This window comes from Poromitra crassiceps (genome assembly GCF_964638095.1).
Source record: "Poromitra crassiceps genome assembly, chromosome: 14".
In the NCBI taxonomy this organism is placed as follows: domain Eukaryota; kingdom Metazoa; phylum Chordata; class Actinopteri; order Beryciformes; family Melamphaidae; genus Poromitra; species Poromitra crassiceps.
Window position 1 is genome coordinate 41022895 of NC_139633.1, and position 22739 is coordinate 41045633.

Consider the following 22739-nt stretch of genomic DNA (forward strand, 5'->3'; position numbering starts at 1 on the left):
GGAGCGTCCGTTCTCCAAAAGTGGCTGGCACTCAATGAGTTAAGCAGAAAATTAAAAAAATAGTTTTAAAGCAAAAATAAATAATAAATAAAGATAATTTTAACAGAAACTGCTACTAATGACCACCATGGATTTGGAGAGAAAGAAAAAAAAAAAAAAAAAAAACTTTTTTTCTTTTTTTTTTGGGTGGGCTGAGACTATTTTTGGGTGGGCTAAAGCCCACCCAAAAAAGGCCTAGAACCGCCCCTGCCATCAACAGTAAAATGCTAACTAGCCATCTCATTCATGCAGTGGCGTGTCCAGACTTTTTTTTACCAGGGTGGCACAAGTGGGGCACAGACTTACGAAGGGGTGGCCACGGCGCCACCCGCGAGGGCGGTGCAGAAGAAAATTTGACATTTTTTGGACTTTTAGCCAAAAAAAAAGTCACTCGCACTGTGCACGCACACGGCACACGTCAGAATAGCATTAATTTACCATGTTCATCCCAACTAGACTACATATATCTACTTTAATTAGTAACATTACAGTGTCTTACGTTCCTGTGTTTAAAGCATAATTTAAGAGAAATAGACCCATCAATCACACAGAGTAGCACCATACAAATGTAATATAAAGCTTCCCAGTTCTACACACATTATTGACAAGTTTCAAATTTAGTTGCAATGTCTGGCAATTAACCACAATTCCATTGACATCAAGGCAATATCAAGATAACTGTTTAGGTTACTACTGTTTAGGTTACTACTACTACTGGAACTATTAGGATTTGACAGTATATACATACACACACATACAGCTGGGGGCTCCTGCTGTACATCCCTGCTGTCAAGCTGCTGGCTTGACTCATCTGACTGACAATACAAGGAGGAGAGCTTGTTGCTGCTCTCTCCTGCAGCTCTGACTGTGACTGACTGGTAGCAGTGCTGCTGGCTGCTCTGTCCTGCTGTGCAGTTTTTAATTTCTTTGTTTTGATGGAGAAGAAATCCTCAATGTTCTGATTTCTTTTCATACTGTAATAGTCACATGAATACATACTGTATGTCACTTTTATCTATCTCTTGCACAATAGATTTCCTTGTGCATGCATGGATACATTTGACATGCTCACATCAGGCCTACAAAGTTACACAAGACAGATTTACCTAGCTAGCATTAGCATTGACAACCAAACAATGACTGACGACAGGTTTGCTCATGTTAGCAACTAGCAAGCTGAGATGAAAACACACCTGCTGCACCACATTATCACGTAGCCTAGCACACAGGTGTATTGTCCATTTACCCTGTTAGTAGCAAGCTTAGTTTTAAAGACAGGGTGAAGTTTCAAGTCTACGTAACATGTCATGATATTTTTTTTAGCGAGGGTGCTTAATTTCAAAGTGAAAATCTCTGTGTTTGTTGGCAGGTAATGTATGTTGTCTTTCTTTAAACCACTGGCACAGTAGCTATGTCATGTGTATCAAAGAGTCTACTCACGCATGCCACAATAAATAAATAGCATATAGAACACTGATGCGGAAATATACCATGGAGGGACAGCGCTTGTGCCATATCCTAATGTTATGATACCCAGTATTGATATGTAGGATAATGTTGCCCGGCCCTGTGCAGGGCCGTAGCCAGAGTTCCGAAATAGGGGAGGTCCAGCAAGGGGAGGCGGATTCGGCGGCGCCCGTTAGGGCGGCGGCGAAAAAAAATTGGGTTTTTTCCCCCCCCTTTTTAAGCCATATTTAGAGTAATATATCATTTTAAATCAACATTAGGATTATACTGTTGTGATGTCATTATTCAGTATATTCTCTTTCATGTCACCACCTGCTCAGCTCTCCTGTCAACATAATTGTAACTAACAAACACAAACTGTTTTAGCCAAATTCATATCAAAATGACACCTACAAACACAGGTACACAACCCAAGCCGTACACAACACACAAAGTCATCATCGATAATAAAAAAAACATACAGAGGGACATTTATTTATTCCTGATAGGAACGATTGAAAAATAAAATAAAATATATTATGTTGTTTTTAACTTTACACCACCTCTTTTTGTTACTTATTGGGTCATGAAACTGAAACCATGCATATAGCCACCTGCATACCTGACTTCGGGAGCTTGGCAATTGGCATCATGCATGATTAGCCAGTAGCATCCCAACGTGTCACACAGGTAACATTACTTAAGAGACAGACTAGACACTTACTTTCTTGGTTGTTGCTAAAAAATCTGTCAGTGTCACTCACTGTCTGTCGTTCACTCGCTCACTGTTCACTCGCTCGCTCACCTTCAATTATCTCGCCAGACAGACAGTCATCACTCACCACCATGCTGCTGCTCTCTCGGAATCAAGTTACCGCGGACGCGGCGTCAGATGACTTCCTGCCTGACCTGCCTTTCGTTTCAAAATAAAAGCGATCCCGTGTTTTTCATGCTTTTCCATGCAGATTGTTTTATAAAAAAAAAAAAAAAAAAAAAAAAAAATTTTTTTTTTTCCCTCTGAAATATTAGGGGAGGTCCGGACCTCCCCGTCCTCATAGCTAGCTACGGCCCTGGCCCTGTGTGTGCGTGCGTGTGTCTGTGTGTGTCCGTGCATGTGTGTGTGTACGGGGCTCTGGTGGGTATGCCGTCTAAAAATGAAACTATGATTTCTGTTCCCTGTTTATTCCAATCTCCAGACGAAAACATCCGTTTCTATAGTAAAGTTGAGTCAAATGTATATCTGAAACCCTCCTGTCTGTCGTCAAACTTCCTCTTTCCTTGCAGTGTTCCATCGAAAATCCCCAGATTCTCTGAAATGTATCTGATCAGTTCTCTAAAATTAAGGTCACCAAAATCACATGATTCTCGTGTTAAGGTAAACATGTTGACATGTTTCCTTTGTACTGACAAATTAAGTAAAATGTTAACATTATGTGTGTCTCTGATAGAAGTAAGGGTTATAGTAAATGTTAACAAAAGGCTAATCTGCTTGCTGGCTTATAGACTGTACGGTCCATGTTTTTATCGAGAAGGCCGGAATTGGGTGGCATTCGCCATGTTGAGGTTTACCAGAAACTTATAGCAAAAGCCTGGGGTTTTCCATCAAGTCTTATAAGATATGAAAGTTTTGCATGAAATGTGGGAGCATGCATGTTTGTGGAGAAGCAATGTCACATCTGAAAGTGTAAGTCTCCAGTTCCTGATTGAAGAGGCAGTGTCACATCTGGAAGTGAAAGCTTCCAGTTCCGGAGAACATCAGCCCTCCCCAACTGGAAAAATAGGAAAGGAGAAGTTGACTGACGGGAAATCATCATCAGAAGACAGAGGACCACCCACTTTTGTAATTGCTTATTAAGAGGGTCTGTGGCTATGGAAAAGGGTGGCCGATTGATACCAGGAGAGGAGTTGATCTCTGTCTGTTGTTCTCAGAAATAAATGTCAGATATACTGTAAGAAATTGTCTCACTCTATTTTACTTCACCATTCCATGGGATGCGCCGGGAAGGCAGAGTAGAGATTGGCTAAACTAACCTTCTGATAACTTATGCCTTGTACCAGAAAAAGGCCTTCCTGAATCAACACACCTGGTCCATGTAGCCGCCAGGAATCAGACAGAGGACGCTTCACTTCGTCACACACACACACACACATGACATTGGTTTAGCGTTAAGTTGTTTGCTGCTCAGCTGCGCCAAATCCTCAAATCAAGATCTTCTTCTCTGGGGCTTTCGGCAGGCTAGACACTACTATGGCTCATTACTGCCTCTCAGGTTTAAGACTGGATTGCGCCTATACACGGAAGCTTGGTTTACTGACTGTGCAGAGAGCCAATCATATGGGGTGGCACCTGGGGTGGCCAATCAGATTCTAGGGGTGGCCCATGCCACCCCAGGCCACTCCCTAGACACGCCACTGCATTCATGCCAGCCAGCTAACGCTAGCTAGCACTATTGTCTGCTGCAACTGTAGCCCTGTCTCCCGTGTACAAAACCATCATCTGACACATTTTATTTCCATCTGTTTATGTGACCGTTGGCAGCCAGCTAGGTTGGCTTGTGGCTCTGAGCCAAGCCCGTCTGAGCTGAGAGCCTTTCCGCTCTTCCTATGACGAGTAGATCACATGCTTTTTTCAAAGGACACCATTGGTTCCGCGGTGAGGTGATGCCTTCACGTGCAGCTCAAAAAGACATCCACAGCATTACAAATTTGACATTGAAGAATCGATTCTTGGGAGTTTGGAATCGATCCAGGAATCGTGGCATTGAGAATCGCAATCCTTTCAAGAATGAATTTTTTGGAGCACCCCTAGTGGTGACCCCCGTTACAGGGGCACATAGACTCTATTGCCTCCTGTAACAGAAAGAGTAGAGAAATAAGGATATAGGCCTAACTTTTTCAGCTTGTTTCAATGAAAGCTGTTTAGTATTTTTGCTTACTTTTAGAAATAAAATAAGTTTGGATACGAGTTATTGAATATTGGTCTGTTATGCAACAAAGACGAACAATGATAACGTATTTCCCAACATTTGATAAAAATAATTGCCCTGGAATTTATCCAAAATGCCCCCAAAACATATTCCATGAAAGGGGGGGGAGGAGTGAATTTCCTAACCTGCTCTGGAGCATAAGAAGAAGATTGTGGAAGAGACTGGCTTGACCTAAGCCCAAACCTAACCCCTAAACAACCACCAGGGGGGCTATTGCCTAACCCCGACTTCGTCAACCTCGTGTCTAGTTTAGCTGCCGCCACGTGGCTGCAGTGCTATTGGAAAATAGTTTCCAATAATCCAACTTGCCATTTTCAGCGTGTAGCAACGAGCTAGCATGTAGGTTTCTGCTGTTAGCTTGCTAGCTCGTTAGCATTGTTGTTTTCACTATTTACAGCTACACATAAGGAGGAGGGAGCGGAAGCCGCTCTGATTGACATGGTCGGAGGCAATGACAGAGCTTGTAATAAGCCGGGAGCGGACATCTGGCAGCGAATGAAACAGTCGCTCCAATGGGAGAGCAGAGTAGAGCAGGGGAGGCTGGCCAGCGAGACTACCTCGTGCCTAACCTTACAACATTCACTGCCAACCTCGTCTGTCAACCATGTCAACTCCGACCTCGTTGAAAAGTAAGAGAGTTACCCGGGGCCTGAAAAAAGTTCCTGAGCAAATGTTCTACTGTTTGAGGACTTGACTGTGAGAATGTGTTGTGCTGGAGCAGCCAGAGTCAAGTCAAGTCAAGTCAAGTTTATTTATATAGCCCTAATTCACAAGCATGTCTCAGAGGGCTTCACAGAAAATATATCTAGCTAATTCTAGCTGACACAACAGTAGCAAGAATATACAGAATAAAGATAACATTTGAACAATTGATAGAGAAATAGAGAAAATATAGAAATGAAGGATAGAGCAGAGGAGAGAGCAGGAGAAGGGAGGAGAGCAGGGGGAATGTGAGAGAGTGATGGGGTGGGGAGGGAATGGGAAATGTTGGAGGGTATAGGAGGTGGGGAAGGAGCAAGAGGAGAGAGCAGGAGAGGGGAAAGGGGGGGAGCGGGGGGGGTGTGGGGGAGAAGAGAGCAGGGGGAGGGAGGAGGTGGGGAGAGAATGGGAAATGTGGGAGAGGAGAGAGCGTATGGAAGAGTATGGGAGTATAGGGGAGTATGGGAGACTATACGGAGAGAACAGGGAGAGGAGGGCTAGCTGACACAACATTAACAAATTACAGTAGTAATAATAACACATCGAACAATTATATGATAGAGAAATATAGACACACATCTTGCAAACGGACATATGTCGATTTCTTAGCAACCAAACTATGCCTAATTTAACTCATTGAGTGCCAGCCACTTTTGGAGAACGGACGCTCCCAGTGCCAGAGTTTCAGAGCGTTTTCAGTGATTTCTCGAGGCCCACAGAATATTGTGTGATATTACTATGTAAACACGGAACACGCACAAAGAACGAGGAGACTCTCTTCTATCATCTGCAAAAAAAAGTTTATTGATCCCATTTTCCGTTCTTTAGTTATGAGCCTGAGAAGATAGCTTGATTTAACCAAAAACAGCCATTTTTTTCTAGAAGCTGAGATAATGAGCCTTTTGTGAAATTAAACATTTCAAGCACATCACTGACTCTGAAGCTAATATTTTCTAATGTAGTCACACCTCAAAAATAATTTCCTTCAATAAAACAGTGAAGGCCAGGGAATTTTGTTTGGCAGAATAATATTTTTTAGCTGCAACCAGCAGCGCTGGCCCCTGCGTGCGCTGCTGGTTGCAGCTTCTTGCTGGTCTTGATTTGCTGCTGGTGGGCATCGGATATTCTGGCTTCCGTTTGCCAATCCTGTCCTGCTGTCTGGGTCTGTCTGGGTGTTGTGTGCTGCTCTGCATGCCCCACCCCCCCCCCCCGCCTCAACTGCAAACCCCTCGTAGTGGGAGTGTCTCTGGTGGCTTTCTGCTGCTGTGCACAGTGAAGGGTGCGGCCGGTGCGCTACATCCAGCTTTTTTACAGCGTTCCGCGTGTGTTTGTCACCGGCTCCCATGCTTCCAGTTGAGAATAATAACAACTCCACGGCTGATCATGCAGATGGGCTGTCGCAACGGACACGGAGGGGCTCAATTGTGACAGCAGATTGGCTGCTGCAGGCACAGCTAACGTTATGCTTCATGCATATCGATGCATACGGATGCGATGTGATTTCCGTTTCCCCAACGACTTCTTCTTTGTTTTTTCCTCGCCTTTCTGTAATCTGGAGAGCACTGTCGCCACCTAAGGGTTCTGTAAAATAGGTTATACACCTTCAATAGCTCCCATATTTGTACAGGAGATGCCTGATGCTTTGATCCACGTCCCACCGTCAAAAAACGCAATTGACGAACATACTCGTCCTTGGCACTCTACGTTACTAAACGAAATGACGAACATGCTCGTCCATGGCACTCAATGAGTTAATTGGCTGCAAGCCTTTAGTAGTGAGTCCCTTTGCCAAATAAACACATGTTCACATATAGAGCTTATGGGTGCCTCGCTTTAGGGAAGAATGAGTGCCATGCTTTAAATAGTGGCGGAATATTGGAGGGGATAGAATGGGTGCCATGCTTTGGAGTAGAATGTGTACTATGCTTTAGAGTAGTGGGGGAAGGGGGGAAGAGGAGAGAGCAGGAGAGTGGAGGAGGGAGGGAGAGCGGGGGGATGTGGGGGAGGAGAGGGCAGGGAGAGGGAGGAGGTGGGGAGAAAATGGGAAATGTGGGGGAGGAGAGAACAGAGAAGGAGAGGTGGGAGGGTGCAGGGGAGGGAGAACAGGGGGAATGTGAGAGAGGGGAGAAATTGGGGAGAAGGAGAAGGAGCAGAGGGGAGAAAGAGGAGAGAGCAGGAGAGGGAGAGCGGTGGGATGTGGGGGAGGAAAGAGCATGGAAAGAGAGGAGGTGGGGGGGGATGGGAAATGTGGGAGAGGAGAGAACAGGAAGGGAGAAGAGGGGAAGGAGCGGGGGAAGGGGGAAAGAGAAAGAGAGGGGGGGGGGAGAAGGTCAGACAAACTGACTACTCTAGACATTAACCAGAGCTAACTGGGACATAGGGGATCTACCTAATCTACAGCCTAATCTGGCCTGTCCTATTCTGCTCTAGTCTGATCTTTGCCTAAACACTATAACAGGTCAGCCAGAGAGTTCTACTGTCTGAGGACTTGACTGTGAGAATGTGTTGTGCTGGAGCAGCCAGAGAGTTCTACTGTTTGAGGACTTGACTGTGAGAATGTGTTGTGCTGGAGCAGCCAGAGAGTTCTACTGTTGGAGGACTTGACTGTGGGAATGTGTTGTGCTGGAGCAGCCAGAGAGTTCTACTGTTTGAGGACTTGACTGTGAGAATGTGTTGTGCTGGAGCAGCCAGAGAGTTCTACTGTTTGAGGACTTGACTGTGAGAATGTGTTGTGCTGGAGCAGCCAGAGAGTTCTACTGTTTGAGGACTTGGCTGTGAGAATGTGTTGTGTTGGAGCAGCCAGAGAGTTCTACTGTTTGAGGACTTGGCTGTGAGAATGTGTTGTGCTGGAGCAGCCAGAGAGTTCTACTGTTTGAGGACTTGACTGTGAGAATGTGTTGTGCTGGAGCAGCCAGAGAGTTCTACTGTTTGAGGACTTGGCTGTGAGAATGTGTTGTGTTGGAGCAGCCAGAGAGTTCTACTGTTTGAGGACTTGGCTGTGAGAATGTGTTGTGCTGGAGCAGCCAGAGAGTTCTACTGTTTGAGGACTTGGCTGTGAGAATGTGTTGTGTTGGAGCAGCCAGAGAGTTCTACTGTTTGAGGACTTGGCTGTGAGAATGTGTTGTGTTGGAGCAGCCAGAGAGTTCTACTGTTTGAGGACTTGGCTGTGAGAATGTGTTGTGTTGGAGCAGCCAGAGAGTTCTACTGTTTGAGGACTTGACTGTGAGAATGTGTTGTGTTGGAGCAGCCAGAGAGTTCTACTGTTTGAGGACTTGACTGTGAGAATGTGTTGTGCTGGAGCAGCCAGAGAGTTCTGTCTGAGGACTTGGCTGTGAGAATGTGTTGTGCTGGAGCAGCCAGAGAGTTCTACTGTTTGAGGACTTCTGAGGCAGCCACGCCCTGTTGGCTGTTGCTGCTTTTTCCATTTACCAATGTACCAAGTAAAGAAAGGAAAAATATATTTAACAGTTGACAGAAATAAAGGAAGTGAAAACTGGGAAGCACCCTCTGTTCTGACCATGCTGAGGAAACATACATGTAGTATTGAGTGTTTGTAACAAAGTGGTCCTGTAGATATGGCATCAAAACACATTTACTAATTGCATTATTAACAAGTCCTGTGTATTTTTTTCCACTAGGCTTTCACACTGAAAATGAGCAGCGCTGACTACGGCTCCCTAGATTGTCCAATATTGGTGGCTGACCATTCCTGAACATCTTCAGAGGTATGTGAGCGAAAACGAAAATGTATATATATATATATAATATATATTAGGGCTGTCAAACGATTAATTTTCTTAATCGCGATGCATCTTGCGATTAACTATAGTGCATCGCGATGAATCGCATCTTTGTATCGCATGTTTAAAATGCCATTGTTTTGCATTTCAAAGCATTTTTAATTAGATATTAATAATTCTTACCAGTGTGTCGTGATTGGGAATCAAATTAATGCAAATAAATGTACTTTGTGATCTTGAATTTTAGATTTATTTTCAATTCAATAGAAGTGCAATGTAGACAGGAGGTAACACTGTCTACAAAATATATCTTGAATAGAAAATAAATGCACAATTGTAAACGGTACAGTACACGCACCAGAACCGATACTTCCGGCGGCGGTGCTGTGGAGCAGTTGAAACCCAAAATGAGACAGCAGAAGAAGGCTGTATCTGAGCTAAAAACGTTGACACTTCCATGTGAATAATGGCTCGGTATTGGAAACTGTGTATTGATAACGTGTATATCGTGTGAAGCAATGGAGCCAACCTCCCAGTGGTTAGAGGACCCGCGCATCCGAGACTCTGAAGGAAGAATGAGTGATGAGTCTCGCGCTAGCTAGCTGTCTGCTAGCTGGCCACTAGCTGCGCCGGTATGCTTAGCTTTTAGGTGATAGCTCAAACTCGATGTACTTCGGTGATATTTTAATTCCGTTTTACACAAGGTGCAAACTACTGTTGACTTGTCCACTGTGCCATTTGGGAGTTTTTTAAAGTAAAACGAGCCATTTAGAAGCATATTGCTGTCTTTCTCTTCCATGCCTGCACAGGAAGGAGACAGGAAAACCGCTGCGACCTCGTTAACGCGTTATGGTTGGCCCCTAATCGCATCGCGATTAACGCTTTAACGCTGACAGCCCTTATATATATATATATATAATTATATTTTATAATTGTTTCATGTGTGACAGGATAGGTGGTTTGTGTAAGTTTAACAACGTCTGTCAACGTCTAGTCTCTTATGCAAATCTGTCACGTTTATCATGTCCTTGATGAGGTCACATGACCTGAGTCTTCAGTTTTGAGTGGTCATGAGCCAAAAAGCCACCAGGACACCACATGAGCTGAGATGCATTTTTAATCATCACAGTGAAGAAATTACATAATTGAGTTGAAAATAACCTCTGATTTGCAGGGAGCAACAAGGATGGCATCTAACAAGCTGCTACAAGTATTGAAGGGTTTGGACGATGAAGAGTTCAAGGAGTTCAAGTGGCTCCTGCAGAAGGCGGACTTCCTGGAAGGCTTCCCAGTCATCCCAAAGAGCCGACTGTGTAATGCAGACAGGATGGACACAGTGGATGAGATGGTCCAGACCTACCCTGAAAACTCTCTGGAGGTGACCAAGAGAGTTTTGAGGGAGATGAAGAAGAATGATCTAGTGCAAAGTTTGTCAGAAGGTAAGTCATAGGAAGAGAAAAGTGCGGACAGGTGACAAACCTCAACCTTTTGGTCATATGCGTAAATTAAGTATACTATATTATAGGAACAATAGCATGAACTGTTAGCCTATCTTGCTTGCAGATAGATGTGTGAGGAGGGAGTCCCCTAAAAGCAGATATATGTGTGAGGAGGGAGTCCCCTAACAGCAGATAGATGTGTGAGGAGGGAGTCCCGTAACAGCAGATAGATGTGTGAGGAGGGAGTCCCCTAACAGCAGATAGATGTGTGAGGAGGGAGTCCCCTAACATCAGATAGATGTGTGAGGAGGGAGTCCCCTAACAGATAGATGTGTGAGGAGGGAGTCCCCTAACAGCAGATAGATGTGTGAGGAGGGAATCCCCTAACAGATAGATGTGTGAGGAGGGAGTCCCCTAACAGCAGATAGATGTGTAAGGAGGGAGTCCCCTAACAGATAGATGTGTGAGGAGGGAGTCCCCTAACAGATAGATCTGTGAGGAGGGAGTCCCCTAACAGCAGATAGATGTGTGAAGAGGGAGTCCCCTAACAGCAGATAGATGTGAGGAGGGAGTCCCCTAACAGCAGATAGATGTGTGAGGAGGGAGTCCCCTAACAGCAGATATATGTGTGAGGAGGGAGTCCCCTAACAGCAGATAGATGTGTGAGGAGGGAGTCCCCTAACAGCAGATAGATGTGTGAGGAGGGAGTCCCCTAACAGATAGATGTGTGAGGAGGGAGTCCCCTAACAGCAGATAGATGTGTGAGGAGGGAGTCCCCTGACAGCAGATAGATGTGTGAGGAGGGAGTCCCCTAACAGCAGATAGATGTGTGAGGAGGGAGTCCCCTAACAGCAGATAGATGTGTGAGGAGGGAGTCCATTGAGTTCATACTTTTACTTTATGTCACAGCTCCCGAAAGCCTTATAAACTACATAAGATTATCTGACCCATGATAAGGAGGGTATTATGAACTATAGAGACACTGCGGAGCGCGTCATGATTCAGAAACCACGCCCAAAATGGGGGGAAACAACCCGCAATCCTGGGTCATGGTCGTGTGTTGCACACAAAGATCATACGGAAGTTGAACACTCCAACTTAGTTACTTCCTTGACAGCTAGATCCACATTTTTCTTCTTGCCAATTCTCAATGGCTTCCTTGTTTTGCTCGGGAGATGAGCCCTATAACTTTCTGCATGTCAGTGGAGATAGAGCCAAAGATATCTTCTATGGTATCCTGAAGAAACAGGAGAGCTTTCTTATGGCGGACCTCAACCAAGAAGGTTACAATAATATGTCTATATATATACACACAACATAGGTATTTTCCAGTAATGTCTATATATATATATATATATATATATATATATATATATATACGTACAACATGGTACTTTACAGGTATTAAACAGCTCTGGTCATGTGACAATTCACATGAAACATGCGACACTGCACATATTTGATTGAGACACTTTGTTATGTCAATATTTGCAGGAAATCTATTGATACCTCCTTCAGTGACATTTTTAGAGCCTTATAACCAAAAAAGCATTATACGGTCACTATTGTAACCGGTGGGATTAAATTGAATGCAGCAGCCTTTAAACAGCACTACATTAGGAAAACATGTGATTTTTATGAGAGGCCAGTTCAATTAAGTACCGCGGGACCCCGCCTTTTGTTATAGCAGGCGGGAGCGGGATTTAAATAACAGTCCCGCGCACTCATCTACTTGGGCCTGACATTAAGCTGGAAGTGGTTGGACTCCACTTCCCATTGAATCCGGAGAAATTTCTCAAGGGGAAGATCATTGAACGTGAGGTCCACACTTCACATTGGATGCTGGTTCAGAGAGTGGTATGCTGGGTTCGATTTGCACCTGGGACGCTGCGAGCGCTGAAGGAGTGCGTGCCCGTCCGCATGTCCTCTCGAGTGCCTACCGCCCGGGTGGGGTCGTCAAAAGGGCCTTTCTGTGTGGCGTTTGCATGTTCTCCCCGTGCCCCCTGGGGGTTTCCTTCATATATGAACCCCTCACCAAAACATGCAATATCATTGTCACACCTATGTCTTAGGTGAAGGTAGTGTAAACCATTGACACTGAATTTAAACCATAAGTAGGAAGGATGGCACGTACACAGTCAGACAAGCTGCAGGATATTTATTTCTCCCAACATCCAAAAGTGACAATGTACAGAGGCAACCACCAACACGGTTGCCTGTGGATGACAAGAAACAATTATTTACCCATATAAACAAAGTGTAACAACGACAAGTTAAACAATCAACCCATATGACAAGTTAAACAATCAACCCAAATTACAAGTATAACAATCAACCCAAATGACAGAAGAAAAAAGATGAAATTCACCTTTAAATCAGGGTGTTTGAGCTCCTCTCAGCAACTCAGCAGCAGGACAGAAAGAATTTGGGCAAATGCTGAAACCTCTCTTTTATACACCTTAACTCCGCCCTTACTCCACCCACATGGGATAATCCATAATAATGCAATTTCAAATGTATAACTTTTTGTCTGCATTTTCTTAGGCCATCGCCTACTAAACAATAGTATGATTAAGAATGTTCACAATTACTATAAAAGTAATGTTCAGTGTCCCTTTTGACTTTGTTTTAATGCTGTTTACCAGCTTCCAGCTTGGTTTGGTCCACTTTGAGCTCCAGTGTTCAGGTGAAACAGGTTGGGCAATCAAGCCACTTTCAGGCCTCCAGGAAAAACAACAGCAGGGAGAGGATTAGTGAATATCTGTGAGTTCAATTGATTCCAGTTATGTTATGGTTAAAACAAAGGCAGAAAACAGACATTGAGTGTGCACCCCCGATGAGACTGCATTTTCCCCCTTGGAGTTTGGTATTAGTGAGTTTTAGTGATCATGTGGGTGCACATGATCACAAGCATGGTCGCTGAAGTGGTGCTACAGTGCCTCCTCTGGTCGTTCGGGGCGCCTGTTCAAGGGGAGGGGAACTCGTTGGAATAGCGTGATCCTCCCACGTGCTATGTCCTACCGGTGAAGCTTTCCCTGTCAGGTGAAAAGAAGCGGCTGGCTACTGCCCATGTCTCAGAGGAAGCATGGAGCCAGTTCCGGCTCTCCCCAGATCGGCAGAGGGTGGAGCAGCAACCAGGATAAATAAATAAGAATTAGCGCTAATGGGGGATGAAATTTGATTAAAAAAAACTGGGAAAAAAGGGAGAGTGGTATGCTCTCTTAGCCTAGGTAAACCCAGCCCCCATGTGACCTGCTCTCTCAGTTCCCAGTCACTAGTCCTAGTGACTGAGAACAGGTCTGAGAGCAGGTCACGTGGGGGATGGGTTTACCCAGGCTATGCTCTCTAGGACAACTGTATAATTTGACAGTCTTTATGTACAGTAGTTGGAGACCACCCATGGCACAGAGTTCACTCCCTTCTCTGGCAAGCTGAATAGCATCTTCAGTACACTTCCAACACTTGTGAGACCGCCATCTACACTCTATATCTTAACATAAAAAACACAAAAGTGTCCTTGATAACTCAACAATAGGATACAGGATAGGTTAATGACATGGGGATCCATTTTAATTATTTCACCTTTGATTCTGAGATTTTTTTTTCCAGTTTTGAACAATAGGAGAAGACTACTAGCCTACCCATCATCCCCAGCACAAGACGCCAGCCGAAGCCATAAAATAATGTAGTCTTTATCATTCCTCAATACAAAAACACGTGTCCTTATCTTTCATCTCTCTCTCTCTTCTCTCTCTCTCTCTCTCTTCTCTCTCTCTCTGTCTCTCTCTCTCTCTCTCTCTCCCTCCTCTGTCTCTGTCTCTCTTTCTTTCTCAGGGGATGTCAGTGATGTCGGGGAGTCTTCAGAGAACAAAAGAGCTTCCTCCAGTCAGTCACAGTCTGCTCCTCTTCCTCAGCTTCCCACTGACAGCAGTCAGACTGAAGGTAAAGCTCTTCTCTGGCTCGTCCTGGCTGCCAGTATGGCTGTTAAAATGAGGAAGGTCTTAACTGAGTCTTAACTTGGCCTAAAACTTCCTAGCAAGGAGTTCTATTTTATGAGTGATTTAAGAAAGTTATTCTCAGAGTGACTAACCTCTGAGAGAGTAATGGTCAAGAACCTTGATCGTAGTGAGGAGGTGTGGTCCACTCTGTTGCTGACACTCTTTTAGATGCTGTCATTGGTCCATCAGGACAAATCTCAACATGCCTCTTGTAATCATTCAGAATGTACACAAGGAATCAAACAATCACACAATTTAGTGTACAGCAAATAGAAGTGTAGTTTACTTACTGTCAAAAATGAAAATCCCTGTTTAATGAATAGTCTGTCCCTTCAGTGACCCCAACAACACTGGGCTAACCCTATATCCATACATGCTTTTCTATATGCTGGCAAGGTCCACTCGTCCAGTGAATGAAATAAACGGCATCATAGGTCTTTTTGGCCAGCGCACGCAGTGGCACAGGCCCTATAACAGGGTTTGTCCACCCAATTTACAAGCCCATTTGGTCGCGTAACGCGTCAGAACGGAACACTTTGGCAGAGGAGGAAATGGGAGATCTCCAAAAAACACAGAGAGGTCAACACTGCGCATGTGCTTATATTACCAAGATTCTTTTTTTATTTTTTTAGGGGTTCAAGCCCTGAAGGGGCTGAAACCCTATTGTTTTTGCGCTGGTTTATTAGGGGTTCAAGCCCTGAAGGGGCTGAAACCCTATTGTTTTTGTGCTGGTTTATTCTTGTCGTCCTTGTTGTCGTTGTTCATCTGCCTTGACGCAAATTCCTGTGAGTTGGTAAATGGTAGAGACCTGCAATTTGGCACAAAGACAGATATTGGGTGCTAATTTCTGCTCAAGGAATATTTTTCGAATTGGCCTGAAGGTGGCACTATAATTAGAGGTTTTACCTTAAAGGCCATAACTTCCACGCCGTTTGTCCGATTTTCAAACTTTTTTTTCCAGATGTTCAGGTGAACCTGCTCTACAAATTGGCCTCAAGGACCCTTAAGGTCCGTCTGGAAATTTTTTGAGATATTTAGAAAAGTTTGGAAAACACATTTTTGACATCTCCTCCTAGACCGTTTGACCGATTTCCACCAAAATCGAAGCATCTATGGAGCAAGCTCTACAATCCTGATTTTTGGATTTTGGAAATCTGCTTTAGTTTCAGAGATATTAATCGTTAAAGTTGTGAGAGGGCCGTAGCCTCTCAGCTAAGTTGTCGTAACTTCATGAACGATTAACGAATCTTCACAAAACTTGTTGGCAATCTTCGGAGACAATCCCAGACCATGTGTGTCAAATTTTGTGCAATTTGACCAAAAGAGGGCACCATAAACGCCAGAAATGGGCGTGGCCTAACACAAAAAAAGGCCATAACTCTGCACTTGTTTGCCCAATGATCGCAAAACTTGGCAGATATATCAGGGAGGATGTCCTAGTCAAGATCAGAAGTTTTGTAATCATTGGTGAAATTGGGCGGGGTCTATGGTGTAAGCATGTAATAGCTGTAAATCAAGTCCATTCGCATAATCGATTGCAAACTTCTCAGCCTCATCTGGAATGGCATTTCTGACATGCTATTTCGCAATTTGACCAAAAGGGGGCGCTGCAGATGTAAAAAGTGGGTGTGGCCTAACACAAAATATGCCGTAATTTCACACCCGTTTGTAACTCCCAGGCTGTTTCTCCAATTTTCAAGCTACTTTTTTCCACATGTTCACCTGAACATGCTCTACAAATTTGCCTCAAGGACTATTAGGTGTTCAGTTTGCGCAAGGCTTGAACCCCTGCCATTGCCGCTTGCAGCTATATTTTATATACATTTTTTCCCCAATTTGTTATCCCATTTTTATCCCCCGTTAGTGCTAATTTTTTATTTATTTATCCTGGTTGCTGCTCCACCCTCTGCCAATCTGGGGAGAGCCGAAACTGGCTCCATGCTTCCTCCGAGACATGGGCAGTAGCCAGCCGCTTCTTTTCACCTGACAGGGCAAGCTTCACCGGTAGGACATAGCACGTGGGAGGATCACGCTATTCCAACGAGTTCCCCTACCTCCGAACAGGCGCCCCTAACGACCAGAGGAGGCACCACATCAGCGACCAGGATATTGCATGTTTTGGTGTGGGGTTCCTATATGAAGGAAACCCCCAGGGGGCATGGGGAGAACATGCAAACTCCACACAGAAAGGCCCTTTTGACGGAATCGAACCCAGGACCTTCTAGCTGTGAGGCACCACCATGCCCTCCGATATTACCGAGATTATTAATGATACAAAGTTGGTTGATTACCGGTTAAAGCCATCCTTTAAGGCAGGGGCATTCAATTAAAATTCAAAGTGGTCCAGTTAGAGAAAATTTCCTCGAGCAAGGGTCCGTAACATTGCAACGTCTAACTTTTGTGACTATTCACTATTCAGTGCCCTATAGGGCTGCAACTAACGATTATTTTGATAATCGATTAATCGGTCGATTATTTGTTCGATTAATCGATTAATCGGATAAAAAAATGCACTGATATTGTTTCCATCCGTTTATTGAAAAACAACTTTTTTTTTGTTAAACAAAAACCCTACTTTGCTTTGCTACATCAAATAGCTTTGACAGGGCATGAACGAATACAAAATACATACAAATGTATGGTGTAAGTGCAAAAGATATCTTCTTAAATAAAGTGCTAGGAGGAATTTCAAATCTAGCTACAACCTCCTCCAACCACTCTGCGATGTTGGGAGCTGTATGTCTCTCGTGCAGAGGCATGGTGGTCAGGGAGTTTGCCTGCATGACCCAATCAACACAGAAAGAGCAGGCCAAGTCGAGAGATCCTGTCCACAACAGAACCTATACGCAACACAGACTAGCCCACAGGATGAGTACAATGTGAGTCTGCTAAATACAGAGACAACCCAGCCCTGTAGACACAAACAGACTGTAGCAGCTATAGTAGACACAAACAGACACACTGTAGCAGCTGTAGTGTAGCACACACACCAATGAACAAGGGACAACAACCCCTCTTTTAGTTTACATACCAAGTCTGCTCTACCATTAACGTTAGCAAGCTAACGTAACGTTAACTAGCCGGTCGGCTTAACACACCATGCTTGTCGACCTGGATGCGGGCGCATCAGCTGTTAACGTTAGATAAACGAAACAAACTATCTGAGTTTACATACCACGTCTGCTCTACCACTAACGTTAGCAAGCTAACGTAACGTTAACGAGCCTATAGCGTTAACGTTGTCGACCTGGGTGCGGGCGCATCACCTGTTAACGTTAGATAAACAAAACAAACTATCTGCTGTGAGACGAACATTTCCACTTCAAACAACAATACACATGGGTCTAATAATGTAACATTAGTTTACATGCATATTGTAGTAGTATAACGCTAAGTTAAGTTAACTTACCCGGCTCCTGAGCTCCCTTCACCATCATCCAATGATCCAACATGTTTGCGTTTAAGGTGTTCACGCAGGGCCGTTGCTTCCATGCCATGCAAGATCGGCTTTGCACATTTTGCACGTAACAGACTTTTTATTTCCAGTTAATATGAAGTGCTCCCAAACTTGCGAAGTTTTGGGTCGAGCTGCTTTCTCGTTCTCGGCCATGTTTGTCGTTTACTGCGCGTGCGCAAGGCGAGTGACGTAGTCGGCTCCGCGACAGCGGGGCCAGGGAGTGACGTAGCCAGCACTGCGCCGCTGCAGCTGCGGTCAGCTGTTGTTAATACAACAAAACAGATGGCTCTGCGGTCCAACTAATCGCGAGGCAACGAATCGATAATCAAATTCGTTGCCAACAAATTTAATCATCGATTTTAATCGATTTAATCGATTAGTTGTTGCAGCCCTAGCCCTATAGCATATATATTGAAGTAGCCTAATAGTTCTATTAACATCTGCATGTAGTTACAGTAACAACTGACTGTTAAATCAAATAAAGTAATTCAGTATTTCAACAATGTTTATTTTCACAAAAAATATATTTTTATTATAAGCTCACAAGCATCTGTTTAATATGCTACCTGTCAAATAGCCTAATACTTTTAGTTGCAGTTTAGATTTCATGGATGTTACTTTGTTCTACACAGATTTGCTGGTGAGAACAGAGCCTCCACAACTCATCACATGGTACCAACAAGAACTCCAACCTCACTTGAAGGACCTGTTTAAGTGGGTACAAGTAGGATGGTACGACAATAATGATCAGAATCTGGTTGATATCTACACATGGCTCTACATCACATATGGACGTGACATACACAGGCAGCATGAGATATGGCAGATTGAGATGACAGCAAGAATGATAGCAGGCACAGAGGAATCCATCAAACTCAGTGACATCTTCAAACACCCTTCTGGAAAAGACATAAGAACAGTGTTGACCACTGGGATTGCAGGAATCGGCAAAACGTTCCTTGTGGCCAAGTTCATCCTGGACTGGAGTGAAGGAAGAACCAATCAAGATGTCCATCTCATATTCCCCTTCACCTTCCGCCAGCTGAATTCATGGAAGGGAAAGAGTTTTAGTTTGGCAGAACTAATTCACGAATGTATCTGGGCAACCAAAGTCATCAACAAGGAGGCTCTTAATTACATCTTCACAGAACTGCAAAAGTCAGCAAACACCAGCTATGACAAGAGTAACTTCAAACTCCTGTTCGTGTTGGATGGTCTGGATGAGAGCCGCCTTCAACTAGACTTCACTGCCAATGAAAAGTGCTCTATTGATGTGTCAACCAGAGTAGAAGTACTGCTGACAAACCTCATCAAGGGCAAACTGCTTCCCGCTGCTCGCCTCTTGGTGACCACACGACCTGCAGCAGCCAGTCAGATCCCTGGAGACTTTGTTGACATGGTGACAGAGGTGAGAGGCTTCACCGACCCACAGAAAGAGGAGTACTTCAGGAAGAGATGCACAAATGAGGAGGAGGCCAGCAGCATCATCTCCCACATCAAGACTTCACGAATCCTCCACACAATGTGCCACATCCCAGTCTTCTGCTGGATCACTGCTCTAGTTCTGAAGGCTCTGTTGAAAACCAGTGACAGAGAAGACCTGCCCAAGACCCTGACTGAGATGTACATCAAATTCTTGTTGTTTCAGATCGATCAGACGAAAAAGAAGTATGATGGTAAAGACTGGATTCAGTCACTTGCAAAACTGGCATTTCAGCAGCTGGAACAAGGCAACCTGATCTTCTATGAGGATGACGTAAAAAAGAGTGGCATTAACTTCAATGAAGCCTCAGTGTACTCAGGTGTGTTCACAGAGATCTTCAAAGAGGAGGATGGGCCAAAGGACAGCTACAAGATGTTCAGCTTTGTCCATCTGAGCATTCAAGAGTTTCTGGCTGCTCTTCATGTGCTCCTGTCACTCAACAACAGCAACACAAACGTAATGCCTAAGCCACGACTGACTTTCAAAAATCTGAGGATGTTTTTCAGCAAAACATCTGCCACACAAGTCTACAGGATTGCTATTGACAAGGCCTTACAGAGTCCAAATGGACACCTGGACTTGTTCCTCCGATTCCTCCTGGGACTTTCACTGGAGACCAATCAGAAGCTCCTAAAGAATATCCTGACACAGACACCCAGTAGCTCACAGACCAATCAGAAAATAGTCCAGTACATCAAGGAGAAGATCAGAAAGGAACCGTCTGCAGAGAGAAGCATCAATCTGTTCCACTGTCTGAATGAGCTGAATGATCATTCTCTAGTGGAAGAGATCCAACAGCACCTGAGATCAGGAAGTCTCTCAACAGACGAACTCTCCCCTGCTCAGTGGTCGGCTCTGGTCTTCATCTTACTGTCATCAGAAGAGAAGCTGGACGAGTTTGACCTGAAGAAATACTCTGCTTCAGAGGAGGCTCTTCTGAGGCTGCTGCCAGTGGTCAACGCCTCCAGTAAAGCTTTGTAGGTGACAATAAAACTGGATATATTAACTGTATTAAAATGTGATCATAGTGACGTGAACGTTCACAATCACAACCACCAATCATTACATAACGCAGGGGCCAGTTGCACCAAGTGGTCTTAACTATGCCTGGTCATAACTCCTACGTCGGTCTTAGTTAAGACCAGTCTTTAGAGTGGATTTACGCCTGTTGCACCAACAGGGCTTATGTCTGGTCTTAACTACGCTGGTCGTAGCAATGCGCGTCCATGTGAATTGCCGGGGAATGCCCCCTGATTGGCCCAAAAATGTGCCTCGTGCCGTCACTGTGCCACTACGCTCTAATAAAGTCTATGGCCACTACTGTATGTGCGTCACTACATCCTCCCTCCTCCCACCCCTTCCTCCTCCTGTGGAAGCTCCGGGGGAAAATGGCGGCGATTGAGTGGCAGGCAGTCTGAATGAAATTGAATGTAACGTTCCCAATTCTATGTATTAAATTCTAAAAATGACCCTCAACATTTGGGAAGGCTAAGCCACACAACTAGTTCGTTATAATCGACCGTCATGCTTCGAAGGCAACTTTACGACGATGAGGACGGTGAGGACTCAATCACAGCAGGTCTCCGCTGATAGACTACCACGGAGATCTCTTACAGGCACCTTACGCCTCCTCCTGACCAGGCGTAATATTTACGACCGGTCTTAGTGAGAAAAAGGCTTACTGTTGGTGCAACCGGCGTAGCTGTTACGACCGGCTTAGCTTAAGACCAGTCGTAAGACCAGTTGGTGCAACTGGGCCCAGATGACTAAGTTAATCGTTGATGATAATTTAATGAAAACAATAGCCAATGAGCTGCATCTAGTCATGGTGGTAAGAAATCCATGGTGCATCATGAGAATACGTTACGTTACAGCCATTACGTTCACGTTAGTATCTGTGACTGCTGCTAATTCATAACATTATAAACAAAAATTAAAGGACTTGAATTCACTTGTAACGTTACTCACACTGGGTTAGAAAAGAAGTGTACGAAGATTCATGTTGACAACAGCTCTGCAGACCACAGCTCAACGTCAGGCGTGCCGGTGTGAGTTCCCCGTGTTAAAAACAGTATTGGCCTGAATGACCCGCCCAGCCAGGAAACTAGAGACTGTCTCACAAAGCTACACTCCACGTTAGATATTATGGAGAGAGAAAGAGAGAGGAGAGGAGGAAAAAAAAAACAATAACAACAAAGCGTTGATTGCTGATTTGAGCGTCGATTACCATGGCAATGATTGAAGCTTCGAAACGTCGATCTTTTTTTTGGTCAGCCCTACTAATTTCGTGATATTCTGCATAGCACCACCTACACTGGCAAAAACAAAAAGCGCTTTATCAAAATGTGACGTGAGTACTAAATGGAAAACATTTTAAAGTTGTTTGTCTCCATCACTAATTCTCATGCAGACTGAGTGGCTGTCAGCTGTCAGAGAGAAGCTGTGAAGCTCTGGCCTCACTTCTCAGCTCCCAGTCCTGCAGTCTGAGAGAGCTGGACCTAAGTAACAACGAGCTTCACGATTCCGGGGTGAAGCTGGTATCTGTTGGACTGCAGAGTCCACACTGCAGACTGGAGACTCTCAGGTAAGATCCATTCACAGCTTTCCTCATGTGATTTGACACGTTGATTTCTCCAAAATAAGGTCCCTGCTCTCAAAACTCTCAGGTCAGTATTCCTCAATCTGCAAAGGGAGACTCTGCAAGTTTGACATCAGGACTCCAGAACATTTTGTCATTTTCACTGAAAATAAAGTTAGGATTTTCCAGAATGTGTTTTGTCTTGACCAACATTCATACACAGCTCTGAACCTGGAGGACTGAGAGAAGATCATCCAGGCTTTGATCTCGTCATTTTGAATACTTAAACAAATAGTAAGCAACGTTAGGAGTAACACTTTATAATTACTATACACTATAAAGCATTAATAAAGCATTAGTAAATACTTAATTCACCATGAACTGAAAATTTATAAAGCATTATTCATACATTACTAAGCATTAGTAAGTGCATGCCTGGAAACGGCTTTAGCGAATCTTTAATCAAACGTTTTAACGGAGGAAGACAGCAGGCGGGGATAACAGATGACTCACATCCAGAATTGACATACTCTTACGCTGTTTTCACACATACAGACAGGGAAATTACCTGTAAATCAAGACTGGCTATTTCCCGGAATTTCACCTGAGGGATCACATGATGGGACTGCAGATGAAAATTAGCCTGTATGGCTAAATGGCAAAAACTCCGATGGTGAAATAAGTTTGCTTGTCACACAATAAAGGCCGTTTCACACCGGTGCGGATCTCCATGCGAATAATCTGCACGGACATTCCCAATTTCTTTTTTTTTATTAGTTGTAATTGAAGCTTGCACACCGCAGCCGAACATTCGTGTGGCATTTTATTTTTCCGGATGGACATTGACGTATGCACGTAAACGCCTGCGGAAAA

General features: G+C 44.3%; 1 protein-coding gene across 2 annotated transcripts in view; it reads left to right on the forward strand.

The window, feature by feature from the left end:
- LOC310789331 (protein NLRC3-like) overlaps positions 1–22739 on the forward strand; it is a 345423-nt gene that overhangs the window by 218906 nt on the left and 103778 nt on the right. For both annotated transcript variants that reach the window (XM_083650950.1, XM_083650949.1), the window contains exons 2-6: positions 8810–8896; positions 10086–10350; positions 14185–14292; positions 18438–20265; positions 21699–21872. In XM_083650950.1, the coding sequence (XP_083507076.1) occupies positions 10098–10350; positions 14185–14292; positions 18438–20265; positions 21699–21872 (2363 nt within the window). In that variant the 5' untranslated portion in view covers positions 8810–8896; positions 10086–10097. The remainder of the gene's footprint in view (positions 1–8809; positions 8897–10085; positions 10351–14184; positions 14293–18437; positions 20266–21698; positions 21873–22739) is intronic.